This window comes from Aspergillus homomorphus (genome assembly GCF_003184865.1).
Source record: "Aspergillus homomorphus CBS 101889 unplaced genomic scaffold BO97scaffold_20, whole genome shotgun sequence".
Classification (NCBI taxonomy): Eukaryota; Fungi; Ascomycota; class Eurotiomycetes; order Eurotiales; family Aspergillaceae; genus Aspergillus; species Aspergillus homomorphus.
This window is the reverse complement of record NW_020291906.1, coordinates 236,223-250,547: the sequence shown is the minus strand read 5'-3', so window position 1 is coordinate 250,547 and position 14,325 is coordinate 236,223. Positions and strand designations below refer to the sequence as shown.

At 55.2% G+C, this 14,325-nt stretch overlaps 7 protein-coding genes across 7 annotated transcripts; 4 read left to right on the top strand and 3 right to left on the bottom strand.

Annotated features, from left to right (window-relative positions):
- Window positions 1–2,150: 2,150 nt before the first annotated feature.
- On the top strand, window positions 2,151–3,351 carry BO97DRAFT_405889 (dienelactone hydrolase family protein). Its single transcript, XM_025695297.1, has 5 exons — window positions 2,151–2,228; window positions 2,285–2,383; window positions 2,432–2,502; window positions 2,548–2,595; window positions 2,642–3,351. Exons 2-5 carry the CDS (start codon window positions 2,355–2,357, stop codon window positions 3,247–3,249), a joined length of 756 nt encoding a protein of 251 aa, XP_025551012.1. The 5' UTR covers window positions 2,151–2,228; window positions 2,285–2,354; the 3' UTR covers window positions 3,250–3,351.
- Window positions 3,352–4,268: 917 nt separating this feature from the next.
- On the top strand, window positions 4,269–4,502 carry BO97DRAFT_346348 (ubiquitin-like protein HUB1; the record flags this gene model as incomplete). The annotated part of the gene is made up of 1 exon (XM_025691803.1): window positions 4,269–4,502. The coding sequence occupies one exon, from the start codon at window positions 4,269–4,271 to the stop codon at window positions 4,500–4,502; it is 234 nt and encodes a 77-aa protein (XP_025551011.1).
- Window positions 4,503–4,638: 136 nt separating this feature from the next.
- Window positions 4,639–6,195, bottom strand: BO97DRAFT_313458 (putative extracelular serine carboxypeptidase; the record flags this gene model as incomplete). The annotated part of the gene is made up of 1 exon (XM_025691243.1): window positions 4,639–6,195. A coding segment is annotated over one exon (1,557 nt), but the record flags the coding sequence as incomplete, so codon positions are not given.
- A 292-nt stretch (window positions 6,196–6,487) lies between these two features.
- BO97DRAFT_391296 (amino acid permease) lies at window positions 6,488–8,935 on the bottom strand (the record flags this gene model as incomplete). The annotated part of the gene is made up of 18 exons (XM_025693817.1): window positions 6,488–6,588; window positions 6,639–6,717; window positions 6,761–6,908; window positions 6,957–7,085; window positions 7,132–7,209; window positions 7,253–7,454; window positions 7,498–7,522; window positions 7,570–7,602; window positions 7,651–7,679; window positions 7,724–7,758; window positions 7,802–7,880; window positions 7,926–8,040; window positions 8,095–8,166; window positions 8,219–8,283; window positions 8,393–8,497; window positions 8,550–8,619; window positions 8,694–8,727; window positions 8,838–8,935. 18 exons carry the CDS (start codon window positions 8,933–8,935, stop codon window positions 6,488–6,490), a joined length of 1,497 nt encoding a protein of 498 aa, XP_025551009.1.
- A 703-nt stretch (window positions 8,936–9,638) lies between these two features.
- Window positions 9,639–10,656, top strand: BO97DRAFT_87444 (uncharacterized protein; the record flags this gene model as incomplete). Its single annotated transcript, XM_025701112.1, has 2 exons — window positions 9,639–10,213; window positions 10,269–10,656. Coding segments are annotated over 2 exons (690 nt in total), but the record flags the coding sequence as incomplete, so codon positions are not given.
- Window positions 10,657–10,928: 272 nt separating this feature from the next.
- On the bottom strand, window positions 10,929–11,444 carry BO97DRAFT_425153 (uncharacterized protein; the record flags this gene model as incomplete). Its single annotated transcript, XM_025697049.1, has 1 exon — window positions 10,929–11,444. One exon carries the CDS (start codon window positions 11,442–11,444, stop codon window positions 10,929–10,931), a length of 516 nt encoding a protein of 171 aa, XP_025551007.1.
- A 1,212-nt stretch (window positions 11,445–12,656) lies between these two features.
- Window positions 12,657–14,156, top strand: BO97DRAFT_478257 (alpha-L-arabinofuranosidase B; the record flags this gene model as incomplete). The annotated part of the gene is made up of 1 exon (XM_025700614.1): window positions 12,657–14,156. One exon carries the CDS (start codon window positions 12,657–12,659, stop codon window positions 14,154–14,156), a length of 1,500 nt encoding a protein of 499 aa, XP_025551006.1.
- Between the last annotated feature and the right edge of the window lie 169 nt (window positions 14,157–14,325).

Genomic DNA, 14,325 nt, shown 5'->3' with positions numbered 1-14,325 from the left:
GATAGCACAAATAACTCGAGAGAGAAAAGTGGAAAATCTTCTCCCTTGACTCACATCATTCTCGAATCCAGACAGTTCTCGAAATCAATAAGTGAGACCACCGCAGTCTCTGTCTTTGTCTTCCGTATAGCAGCGAGTCGACTATCGAAGCTAAGAATAGCCGCCAGGGCTTGGCAACCAACCTAGGACTCGCGGGGCGGTGCGTGTGACCTGCCTGACTGCTGTTACCGGTACTTACCGTTACTGACCATACCGTATCGGCTGCGGGGATTCCTTCGGGGAAAACCAAATCCGAAGAGCACTGTGCACTTACGATGGGAGGAGGATGATTGTCGAGTCGACTAGTTGGTTCCTCTTAGTCTATTCTCTCCTATCTTCTGATGACTTCTTTCGATGATAGTAGTCAAAGTATTCACCCTGTATGCAGCAGGAAAAAACTACGCTTTCTCAGCTGCGGCGGAACTAACCAACTATCTATCTATCTATCACAAGACAGGAATGCCAGTGCCGGCATGAAGAACGACCTAGACCGGTCCAGACCTGAGTGGGGTATTACTGGAAGTCAGTCAGTCGGACTGGGGGAGAAAGGGAGAGGGAGGAGGGATGCAGGTTGATGCAGTGCACACTCTCTCACTTACCCACTCACTCTCTCAAACCGTACTTTACTTCCTTCCTCTTCAATGGGGTTGCTTGTCTGGTTCGGTTTTCTGGGGCTGGCGCACGGGAATCGAGAGGTCGGCGTTGGCAGTGGCGCCGGGTGTAGCTTATCTGCTTGCTTGACCGACTGACTGAGAGACTTTGACTTTGTTGCTTCGCTTGGATTGTTTCAACAGTTGTCTAAAGGTTGGATGGTGACCATGTGAAAACCCTCTTGCTCCCCCGGCCTTTCTCTCTTCAGTTTACCAGTTGTCTCCGCAGTAGAGTGCAGCAGTAGAGTGCAGTAACTGCTGCAGTAGCATCAGCACCCACTTCTTTCTCTTTCTGCTGCTGATGCTGCTCTTCCTCTCTGCCATTCCCTCGCTCCCCACGTTTACCCTCATCTCATCCTCACCACCACAGAACAAATACGTGTACCGGATCCGGAAGATTCCCTGCCCAGCCCATAACTACATTTCCCACGCAGGGTAACACCCCAGCGACATCCGGATAAACGCCCCTGCGCCTTATCCCGGAACCAAGAGTAAATGTGTCCGGCGCGTGACATACGCAGCATCCAACCCATCGAGATCGGCCACCCGTACGGAGTACCCAGCGCGCCGTCTCATCCGCAAGACACCGCAGTTCCGACCGCAACGGGGCCAACCCTATAGCGGCCTTGCGGCGATGGCAGGCGGCACTTTGGACTCGTCTGTGAACGCATTCAGCATTGGGGATTGAGGTGCTGGGTGCTGGGGGGGTCTGGGTCTCCCCCGGAATACTTATATCTTAGGTATATGAATTGAGGTGGGCCAGGAGGCTGAAGGGAAGGGGGGTCCGGGGGTTCTCCCCCGGATGTCTTTATAGAATTGGTCTAAAGGTTGAGTTGGGCCAGGAAGTTGAAGGGAAGGGGGTCCGGGGGTTTCTTCCCCGGAACACGCTTATACTCTTGGTATAAGGAATGAGGTGGGCCAGGGAGCTGAAATGCTTATATCCTTGGTATCAGGATTTAATCAAGCCAGGAAGCTGAAGGGAAGGGGGGTCCGGGGGCTCTCCCCCGGAACGTGATTTATCTGTAGTTGGGGTTGTGTGTACTGGGGAGTGAGGCAAACATTGCTGTCGATAACATGGGTAGCTGTTGCAGTAAGAAGCTATGACCCTAGCAAGAGCTGTGTAACTGTGTTAGCTATGGTCTTAGCCAGGCATGCAATTATGCTTTATCAGTTTTCATAGCTTATCGAGGTATAACTGGCCCTGGAAAGCGCATCCAGCGCAGCGCATGTTCTCCGGTCATTGCTTGATCCTGCCGTCCACCCCCGGCTCCTGATTTCTACCTCATAGTTGTGAGCTGTCTGATAGCAGCCGATCTCGCTGCTATATTTTTTTACAAGATTGATGCTCAACAATGGTCGCGTCTTCTGCGCAAGTCACAGGCGAAACCGGAAAGGTGGAGAAAGCGGATGACGTCGCCGCGGTGGGGATCCCCTCATTTCGCTTGCAGCTCAACTCAATCGCTCCCACCTCTCCATTCTTCCATTCTTCACTCTTCCTCTCAACTGCTACTGCTATAACCCTACAACTCTGCATCTGCCGTGCGTATTCCACCTAACATGTTCTCCAGACCGCTTCTAACCCATTCTCTTCGAAGGTCTTTCGCACCTCTCATCAGCTCCCCCACTACTATCCGTCTACGTCCCTTCCATTGCTCAACAGCCGCCATGTCTGGTGTGAACAAGGCCTGCTGCTCGTGCGTATCCCCGACTCAACCACAGCCACATCCCTGCTGACGAACTAGGATCCCCCCCGTCGTCGCCAAGGGCTACCAGCCCAAGGGCGAATACAAGACCATCGGAGGCCTGAAGACCTGTACGTAGCAGCACCCCGAAGTATCCAAGCCGCTAACATTTCCAGACGTTACCGGTCCGGAGTCCGCAACCAAGGCCATCCTGGTTATCTACGGTCAGCACTTTCCCTCATGTCAACTGCACCGTCTAATCAACCACAGACATTTTCGGTTTCTTCGACCAGACCGTCCAAGGCGCCGACATTCTCGCCCACTCCAGCTCGCAGAAGTACCGCGTGTTCATCCCTGATTTCTTCGAAGGCTCCCCCGCGCACATCACCTGGTTCCCGCCGCAGAACGACGACCACAAGCACAAGCTGGGCAACTTCTTCAAGACCAAGGCCGCCCCGCCCAACACCCTCCCAAAGATCCCCGGTATTGTGTCCGAGGCCAACCAACTGGCATCGGGCGAGAAGTTCGAGTCCTGGTCCATCCTCGGGTACTGTTGGGGCGGCAAGATCGCGACGCTGGCCACCGGCCAGGACAACTCCATCTTCAAGGCGGCCGTGCAGTGCCACCCGGCGATGCTCGATCCCGAGGACGCCAAAAAGGTCAACGTGCCCATGGCGGTTCTAGCATCCAAGGATGAGAATCCCGAGGATGTCGAGAAGTTCGGCAACAACCTGACCAAGCCGGGCTACGTCGAGACCTTCCCCACGCAGATCCACGGGTGGATGGCGGCGCGGTCGAACCTGGAGGATGAGGAGGTGAAGAAGGAGTATGAGCGGGGGTACAAGACTGCTCTGGAGTTCTTGCAAAAGCATGCTTAAGTGTTGTAAAGGTGTATGTGTAATGTAGGAAATTCGTTCGGCAAATTGTGAGCTGTCTATGTAGCTTGATATGAAAGTGATGAGCACCAAATTTGAACAGCATTCAGTTACTCTACATCTCTTCTAAGCAGTAGTAGATAGCTACCAGGAGCACATGTTAATTGACCGTGTCACTATTGCTATACTGCCCCTCCAGCATCCAGGAAATGACCCAATAGGTAAGCGGTCAGGTTCTGCCCAAACACTCCAATCCCCACACATCCCCACCAACCAACCTGCAATACCGACTCACCGCATCCATCGCATTTCATCACCCATCTCGCAAACAATCCAACTCCGACACATCACCACCACCACCATCACCAACAGAACCAGGAACAAGAACACAAGACCAACTGCAGAACAACACCCCTACATACGAAAGACTGGACACAGTCCACGTCAGTGGTGCACCACACGTCACCACCCCATCTACAGAACAACACCAAAAAACCACCGCTAAAATGCCCGACTCCCCACCCCAACAACAACCACCACCACCACAACCCAGACACTCGCGCTCGCGCTCTCGCTCCCGCTCCCCACCCCGCCACCCCAAGAAATCCTCCACCGGCGGCTTCAGATGGAAAGAGAAGCGGCCCGAGCGCGGCGATCGCGACCGCGACGACGATAGAGATGCCCGGCGGTATGAGCGCGGGTATCGGGCGCGGTCGCCGCGGCGGGATGATCGGCGCGAGTATGGGCGGGATGAGAGGTTCAGGGACCGTCGGGATGATAGGTTCGCTCGTGACCCTCGAGACCGCCGCGAGTACGGTCGCGATAGTCGAGACGATAGATTCAGCCGAGACGCCCGAGACCGCCGCGAATACGGTCGCGATCGAGATCACCAGGCTGGTAACAGAGACCGGGACCAGCCCCGGCACCGCGACGAGCGCGCACCCGCAGACGACACCACCACCACCACCGAGAAGACAGAAAAGAAGAAGAAAAAGAAGTCCGCGCCCGCCAGCACGGAGGAGATGATTCTGGTGCACGTCAATGACCGCCTCGGCACCAAGGCGACGGTCCCCTGCCTGCCGTCGGATACGGTGGGCAATCTCAAGGTCATGGTGGCGGCGCAGATCGGGCGGGCGCCGCGCGAGATCCTGCTCAAGCGACAGGGTGAGCGGCCGTTTAAGGACTTCATTACGTTGGGGGATTATAGTATTACCAATGGGGTGCAGTTGGATTTGGAGATTGGGACGGGGGATTAAGTTTTGCATTTGGGTGGATTGGTTGTATGTATGTATCTTTTGTCTCGGGCTGCTGGTAGCAGGCTTGTTAGAGTATGATCTGATGCTTGCGCTCTCCCTCCGCCATATCTTCTGTTCGTTGCTGCTCCTGCATCTCCCTCCACTCTCCCAACCACCCCCCCACAAACCCAACAATCTCGCCCTGCGCCTCGCGCACCCCCCGCGGCGGCACCACGCGCTTCCCCTCGTCGACGCCAAACACCCCATTCTGATCCCAATGATGCACCGCCCCCTCCATACCATCGTACACCTCGTCCGCAGACACCTCCATGAGGAGCATCGGCTCCTCCGCCGTGGCGTTCCGCGGCGGCAGACCTGTGGCAAACGGCGTGGCCTCGCGCCACGGATCCGCTAGACCGCCGATGTGCGCGACACGGGGATACGAGAAGGCGAACCCGCCGTGGCGATTGATGCGGTCCACGTCGGGCGGATCGGTGATGCCGTACGTGGCATTGCACATGTCGACCCAGTACTCCAGGGTCAGCAGGCGGGAGACCAGCGGACGGATGTGCGCAGGCACCGTGGCGCCGGGCGTGAAGTAGCCCCATTCCGTGCAGACCTGGTAGTTCCAGCTGGTGGAGGCGGAGCGAGGGAGGAGTTTATCCTGCCCCTCAATATCGATCTCATCCTTAGCATCGTCCTCAAAAACCCCCATCCGTCTGATAAACGCAACCCAATTAACCACCGCCCTCACCAATTCTTCCTTCCTACCCTCATCATGCCCAAACCCCTGAACCAAACCCCGAACAACACCCCCAACCTCCCCCTCCACTCCCTCATCCACAATAATAGGAGAAGTAAGATTCCCACAATACCAAGCGAACCCCCATCCCCCGACCCTAGGATCCCAATTCCGATCCTGAAACAACCCCAACGGCGCCGTAAGCTCCGCCACGAACGCCTGGTCGTCCAGCCCCGGGGCTCTGCCACCGAAGATCCCCTTCAGCTGGGCCCTGTACTCGGGTGCAGGGTACCGGAGAACCCTATCTGTGAATTCGATGAGGGTTTGTTGCGTCTCCACGCAGGCTTTTGGGGCGTGCAGCCGGATCGCCTCGTAATATTGCCAGTAGTCGATTATCGCGGCTGTTACGCCCGAGCTGGAGATCGCGGCGTGGTAGGTTTTTGGGTGGGTGCGCCGGGTTAGGGCTGCGTGGAAGCCGGCGTAGGAGCCTCCGTAGATTATCCAGGGGGTATCCCTCGGGGAGAGGGAGGGGGCGAGGGTGGTGTTGGTGTTGGTATGGTTGTTGGTTGTGGGCAAGAGCGTGGCTAGGATTGGCGGGAGGTGCGTGGCTAGGTAGGCGTAGTCCTCGACCGCTTGTTCGGTGGTCAGGTATTTCAGGCTCGATAATGGGATCTTCCCTTCTGGCTGTTGGCTCGGATAACTCGTCCCATAGTACCGGTGCTCCGCGATCAGCGCAACCCCCTGGTAGATCCGCGCCAGCTCGTGCACGATTCCCTGCGACAGGAACGGGATGCGGTTCAGCGCTGAGGTCTCGCCTCCTGCGATCACGAATACGGGGCCGCCGGGTTGGTAGTGCGAGGTGTCGATGATGTAGCGTAAGGGAAAGGTCTGGTTTGTTGCTGGGTACTCTGGGGAGGTGGGGAAGTGGTTGAGTGGTGTTGTGAGGTTGTAGATTGGGTATTGCGATTGCTCGTGTTGTGTTGGGGTGTATTCTGAGTTGATTCGGTGGGTGCCTAGGGCTAGGGTTGTTGTTGCAGACGATAAGAGGAGGGGGAGGTGGAGGTGCATGTTTGCGTTGGGATGTGATGTGAAGGAGGATGCGTGCGGGGAATGTGTTTACTTATACCTTGATTTATTATCCTGTGTAGTTACTGTTCTGGCTTAGTTTACTTCCCGTGAGGGGCGAGGGTGGAATGTTACAGCTGTGTTGCAAATGGCCCCGATTCTTGGCTGTTTCTGTTTCATAAGCCTTGTTATTCTACATTTACAACTCCACGCGAGGCCCCGTGAAGTTCTTGCGTCCGTCCACGACCCACTGTATCAACGAGATAATCAGAATAATCCCGAACGCGACAACGCAGTAATCTACCTCAGTTAGATGTCTTCTCCCATCCGTCCACACAGACAAAACTCACTCATATTGCTGCCCGTGACAGGCCGGTCAGGAGGAAACACAAACAGCACAGTCGTCAGCGCGATATACGACAGCGAGATCTACCTCGTTAGCATGCACACAGCCCAGACAAGTCTCACGTACCATATCAATCACCCAGCCGATCTTATTCGGGACCCGCCACTTCCGCTCCGGCAGCGTCCGGCGTCCCCGCAGACAGTTCACCGCGATGGGCATCGCATACGACAGGTCCAGCAGCACCACGGACGCGGATACAATGGCATTAAACGCCCTACAACCGTCAGTCAGCCACGCTCCCTGCACGGACGAGAAAACCTACGAGGTAGAGCCGAGGTAGATGAACCCGAAGATGATCACCACGACCGTGGTCAGGATCAAGGCGTTCAGTGGCAGGCCCAGTCGAGGATGCACGCGCGCGAAGAACTTCGATGCGGGCAATCCGCCGTCTCTGCGTTTCGTCAGCTTTGCTTGGCCTCTTGTCGGACAGGACCTACCGTGCGAACGCAAAGATCATGCGGCTGCTGGTCGTCATGACGCTCAACGTCGCGAACAGCAGGCAGACCAGCGGGAGCCTGGGACTGTTAGTGCTGCCCCTAACGGCGGACCGAGACTTACATCAGGAGGCAGATGGCGCCGGCGCGGTTGTTCGTCGCGTGAATCAGGATCTGCAGCAGCGGTCCCGCGCTCGAGCTCACCACCTCGTCCATGTCGCCCGCCACAAACAGCAGCACGATCAGGAAGATGGCGCCCGTGAAGGTGCCGATGCCGACGCAGACGACCATGATTTTCGGGCCTTTAATCGATGGTTGTGGGATTTCTGGACGGTTAGCTGGGTTGGAAGGAATGGGGATGTGGATCACCTTCGATCATGTGGCAGACGGCATCCTGGTTTCGTTAGCTGCATCCATTGGATAGTTCAGAGGGCGACTCACGAAGGCCGTCACTCCGAGTCCGCCTTGCAGCAACTGGTCCCTTCCGTTAGCTAGAGCCCATCGAGAGAATGTTGCACCTACTCCCAGGAGCCACGCCACGCCATCCGGCCCTGTTTACGTCAGCGATGTCGTTGAAACAATGCGGCGTACTTACAGCCTGTCTGGTTGACGAAGTTGGTAAACACAAACCTACGCGGTCAGCTAGCCCTCGAACACACAGTCCCCAACTTACGAGGCAGAGTTGTAATCCGGCGAGGCGCACGCCAACACCGTGATCGACACCAGCACAAATCCACCGATCGACCAGGTGACTATGATCGTTAGTCAACGTCACAGTCTAGAGACTGTTCACATACAGGCACCACGATATATGATCGGCAGCACGGAGTTCATGAACCCGTTGACGACGAACGCAAGAACCGTGTAGGCGATATACATGAGGAAATACTGCCATCGCTGCCAGTCGAAGTCCTGAGAACATCAGCTGCGCCCCAACTACCTTTGACGACCGGAGGGAGAACACACAGGGTAGACGGAGGAGACAATGCCCGCAATCAGCTGGCAGGAGAGCAGCGCATTGGTCGCCACAAGCGCAACCTAGACCATCAGCTTCGCTTCATCCACATCAGCAGTTCCTTCGTGGACTCACCCATCCAGCCACGTTAACCCAACCCGTCACCCAGGAGAGAATCGGCACCCATTTCGGCCACGAGACTGATCGGTCTTGTTAGAGATGGCCAGAGCGATCACGAGCGGAGAGTTCAGTACATACTAACTGAACCTCGAGTTAGCATCCACGTCAATCAGACAAAGTCTCCAAACCTACCAGCAACCCAATGATACTGCCCACCCGCGGTGGGATACGCCGACAGGAATTCCGCCAGCGACACGGCAATGCACAGGTTACATGCCCCGGCCGTGACCAGACCTTTCTTAGTCAGTACATCGCGACAACCCACGAGGAGAGATCAGCATCTTACCCCAGACAACACTAACGCTACCTCCTGACGGTAAACTGAGCGATAAACTCGCCGAAAGAGCCGTCCATGACTTGATACAAAACCGAGCTGTTAGCCAAGCACCAAGGGGCGGGGGAGTTAGTAGACGTAGGCTGGCAAACGTACATTCAGCACAGCGAAAGCTAAACCTAACATCGACCTATACCCGATGCATCAGCTTTAAGTCCGCCATATATTCAACTCCGTATCCCTTTTTAATTGTGGTCCGGTCCACCAGGCTGAAACAGAACGGAGGAAGGAGAAACGCACAAGGTAGAAAAGTTCCGATGTAGCTCGGCCTTATGGCCCATCTGCGCCAATTGGACGTCATCGTCCTCGTTCACGAGGGGAGGTTTCTTTTCCTCCATCATCTGGGGCGAGGGTGACATGATAAGAGGGAAAAAGGGGATGGTGGATATGGGAATTGCAAACGAGAAGAATTGCAATGCAAGGGGTGCGGGAGACTTAAATTGCCGATGGAGGGGATTTTTCTCGGCGATTGAAACGTTCGGTGGATGGATGCATCTGGTATGTCCAGCCTGGACGCGTTGCGGGGAAGCTTAATCTACTGGGTTGCTGTGCGGGGTGTAAAACAGGAGCACTGGCTGGCAGCGATAAGGTTGAGATACTGGGTGATAACTACTGTCTGTCTGATAAGAGCTAGTGAGTGTCATGACTGTAGTCGTGACGATTGTTACTTTATTTGGTTGGGACAAAACTGAACAGCAAAGAGATCAGGTGAGTAGGGCTTATCGCGCTTATCGCTCCGCCTGGACATGCCGGATTTGGGTCTGTGAGATAGTTAGTAGTACTGTAATGCGGTTGGTGTAATTTATTATGGTCTGATACTCTCTGAACTGTATCTGGTGCTGAGGAGTATGGTCAAGATTGGAATTTGGCGATATTCGGCAAACGAAGAATAGGGGATCCATCTGTTATAGCTTTCTACCTAGGGTAGTCGTTGTCACCAGGTACAGGCCAAGCCACACAGTCAGCCACGTGGCTGGTGCACTGTGGCCGAGGCTAATTCTCTCATGCAAGAGAAACCTTGGAATACTATCATCCTTCACAAAGACGGAGCATCCTTCTATTGTGCATATTCCTCCCAAAGAGCCACATGGTATACACATCCAACAAGTTCTCATCACAACATACATAAACACAAACAAACAAACACAGACAACATCCGACCATCACACCGAAACAGACACAACACAACCCAGTCTAGCAAGTATTGATCATGATCTTATCATAAGCATAGCCCGGATCAGTAACAATGCAGTACGGCAGCCAATCCACATTGCCGATGGCCGTGTCATAGCAGCTCTGGCCGTACTGGCACATGTGCACGCCGCAGGCATCCGTGCCACCGGTAATCATGGCGCCCTTGAAGATCACGCCCTGCTGGAACACCTGCCAGCCCGTGCCGCCCTCGTACGTGAGCGTCTCTTTGACGATCTCGTTCTGGCAGTTCGAGTCCGAGTACAGGCTGAACTGGATGGTTTGCGAGGCGGCCTGGGCGCCTGTGGCGGCGAGGAGGCCGCCGAGGGTGAGGGTTTTGAGGAGGGTGGACATTTTGGTTGGTTGAGGGGTTGGATCTATGGGATTTCGTGTCAGAAGGGTTGTATAGGAAGGATGGAATTAAGGTGGTGTACCGTTTCTTGGGCTGTGGTTGTCACTGTGCTGATGGAGAGTCTGCAGTGCCGTCGAGGTCCTACTTATACACGGCCAGCTTCTGCAGCGTTGCATGGTGGTGGATGATCGTCTTCTTCATGACCGCTTTTGTCCAGCAATGTATGCTCCGCTAATACTATAGTCGGGCTTGGGACTTTCTATAGCGGGACTGAAGCAGTCGTGACCTCGTATCCGCTGGGGCCGCTCAGGAGGATAGGGCTCGGCGCCACAGCCGACTCCCAGGCTGGCTGTCCCATGGAACGGTAGCATACCTTGACGAGTTAACTATTGCGCAGGTCTTTCGACTGAGTGGATGAACTCACTGCCCACACTGCTAGGAAAATAATCACTCCTTATCCATCCACGCGCGGCTGAGGCATAAAAATATACTGCTGCACGACAGGAGCAGACTCTTGGCAAGCAATAAGGTACGGTGCCAAGCCAGCTGGCCCACTCGTTACCCGAGATAAGATGGACCAAAACAGAAACTGGTCGACAATTTGCCGGTCTCGAGTCGCCTTTTCTGCAGACTTAGCATCTGATATCGATACGAGACCCTCATACTCTGACTTGTCCAATCAGTGGAGGTGCTGGAGATTACAGTGAGACACCAAGACCCTTATTCAGCATTTGTCTTTCGATGGCCGTGTTGGTGAGCCGCAGAGGGATGGTAGCATACTATAGAAGCTATCTTTGAATTGGCGATACGAGTGGGCAACAAGCAAAATCCAGAGGCCTGTCGCGACGAGACTCCCAGCTTCGAAAATGAGTATGCTTCCACCAGGGTATGAGCAAGGGCTTCTTCACAGTTTGATAACCATGCCACCGGGAAAACTGAGCATGATAAGCATGCGCTTCCTCTGCCGGCCATTCCACCGTGTGTTCCGTGTCGCCGCATTTGAAGAGAAGCTGAATATGGCCCCGGGCAGGAGGCTTGTGGCCTCGGAGCAATGAGAATACCCAGCGGGCCCGCTCGCGGCGCGAGGCGTTCGGGTCGAGCGGGAGCCAGTACTGCACAATATGATGGCCGTCCCAGAATATGGTTGCTCGGTTCTGCTTCTCTAGAAATGCGGTAACTACAGCCTCGTCGGGTCTTGCGCGAGGTTCTCCATGCGCGTGCTCCCCTTCGCCAAAGAGATGCATTTCAGGTATGGTTGGCAGATGCTCGGTCTGCATGACCTTTTCCTCGGTGCTGTTAGACATTTTCTTCGGATCGAGACTATTACCTAGGTAGCTTTGTGAGAAAATTATTGGTAGTCGCGAAAGGTCCTCTGGCCCTATTTGGTGATCGGCGATCTGTCTCGGACAGATACTGATATTTATACCCTTCTACACGGGTCTGAGTAAGAAACATGAAGGCATCACGGTAAGGGTGCATGTGAAAGGGTGGTGTTTGAATACAGACAAAGCTGCAGAGCGGAGCAATGATCACAAACTTCTTGGAAGTCCAGTTCTTCATTTTATCGATCAAAGCCAGAGCCAGCCCACAAGACTGATTGGTAAGACAGAGAAATAATAATTCGACAGCATTGTTTGTTCCCATGATGTAAGCAGAGATGGGCGCCTGAGGCATAAGGCAGCAAACCTCCTCTTTCGGGACACTCCCTTCAACTCAACTCAACTCAACAACACCTTTGTTTCTGGCCTCTTCCAACCTCCTCGATCATCCATCCAATGCCACCAATAAGAAGACTGTTATCCTTGTGAGTCTAAGTGCTCACACGATAACTCAAATCTTGTCTGGTCCCCCAATGCTACGTTCACCTTTCGCCTTGTCGCCCCGTCTGCCTCGGTGCTCAGTGAAAGGGCGCCGCGGGATCTACCATTCCCCCCTCTCTCCCCCCATGCTTAGCATTCTTGATTTAGCACGGCCGACTCTTCATCATCCTGCCGTGCCTTGGACAATGGAGAAATTGGTCTCTAGTCAATTCCAGTCCGGGGCCCCGCATCCCCGATCAGGCATAGCAGAGCTTTTGCCGGCGCTAAACAACCGGTTTGTGTCGGGCACTTGTCTTGCCCCTGAAGAAGAATGGGAAAAACCCCGGTGGCACAAGCTCCTCGCTTACACTTGGACCTCATTATCTTCACAATGCTGCCTACCACTACGCGGGGTACCTTCGAATAGGATTCATGCACCCCGTCGGAATGGAGCTGTCGTTCTGCAGCGTTGCATGATCAGAAGTTAGCAATGCACCTAACAACGCTATTCCTGAGCCTCAGAGGTGGAACAAAATGTTCCGTCCAAGTGGCTCCCAACGAGCCAAGATGTAATTTCCTGGCATTGAAGCTGTTGCCGTGAAGAAGCCCAAAGCTCAGACCCGCGACTACGTGCTTTAAAACCCTGCCAGCTCCCTGTTCATGTTCCAGAGGCTTCTCAAGCATCTCCCACCGTCTCCCCACTCACAGTGATACAAGATGTTCTCACGCCGAAACCTCCTAGGGCTCGTGGCCACTGGCTCGTTGGTCAGCGCCGCCCCGTGCGACATCTATGCCTCTGGCGGGGCGCCCTGTATCGCTGCGCACAGCACCACTCGTGCCCTGTACAGTGCCTACACTGGCCCGCTCTACCAGGTGATTCGCGGCTCCGACAGTGCCACGACCGACATCTCGCCGCTTTCCGCTGGTGGCGTTGCGAATGCTGCCGCCCAGGATACCTTCTGTTCCGGTACGACCTGTCTGATCAAGGTTATCTATGACCAGTCTGGCCGTGGCAATCACCTTACCCAGGCCCCGCCTGGCGGCTTCAACGGCCCGGAATCCAATGGCTACGACAACCTGGCCAGCGCTATTGGCGCCCCCGTGACGTTGAACGGGCAAAAGGCGTACGGCGTCTTTGTCTCTCCGGGCACCGGCTACCGCAACAACGAGGTCAATGGCAGCGCTACGGGTGATGAGCCTGAGGGCATGTACGCCGTGCTGGACGGCACCCACTACAACGATGCCTGCTGCTTCGACTACGGCAACGCTGAGATCAGCAGTAAAGATACTGGAGCCGGCCACATGGAGGCCATCTACTACGGAACCAGCAAGACGTGGGGTTATGGTTCGGGCAGCGGCCCTTGGATCATGGCTGATCTCGAGAACAACCTGTTCTCTGGTCAAGCCGAGGGTCTCAACTCTGCCGACCCCTCCATCTCCCACCGGTTTGTCACGGCCGCTGTCAAGGGCGAGCCCAACAAGTGGGCCATCCGCGGCGCCAACGCGGCCTCCGGCTCGCTGTCGACTTACTACAGTGGCGCGCGCCCCACTGTGTCTGGCTACAACCCGATGAGCAAGGAGGGTGCCATCATCTTGGGCATCGGCGGTGACAACAGCAACGGCGCCCAGGGAACCTTTTACGAGGGTGTGATGACCTACGGCTACCCATCCGATGCCACCGAGAACTCGGTGCAGGCCAACATCGTCGCCGCCAAGTACGCCGTGACCTCGCTGACCAGCGGAAAGGCGCTCACCGTCGGTTCCTCGATCTCGCTGCGGGCCACTACCTCCGGCTACTCGACCCGCTACATCGCCCACAACGGCTCGGCTGTCATTACCGAGGTCGTCTCCTCGTCCAGCTCCTCCACCCTCAAGAAGCAGGCCAGCTGGACGGTGCGTACCGGTCTGGCCAACTCCGGCTGCTTCTCTTTTGAGTCTGTCGACACCCCCGGCAGCTACATCCGTCACTACAACTTCGGCCTCCTGCTCAACGCCAGCGACGGCTCCAAGCAGTTCAAAGAGGATGCTACCTTCTGCCCGCAGTCCGGCATCAACGGCCAGGGCCTTTCCATCCGGTCCTGGAGCTACCCCACCCGCTACTTCCGTCACTATGAGAACGTGCTCTACGTCGCTAGCAACGGTGGAGTTCACACCTTTGACTCCAAGACCTCTTTCAACGCGGACGTGACCTGGGTGGTCAGCTCCGGCTTTGCTTAAAATATGGTCTGAAGCCATGGCATTATCACTGAGGATGACTGGTGGGAGTGAAAGATGATGCAAGTGCGATGCAGGTCCTTGTCTCAGCCTCTGAGGCTCAACCTTGTAAATAAGGTGCTAGTACTAGTATATAAGTTTAGGTAGATATGAAATTATGACACTAAATGTT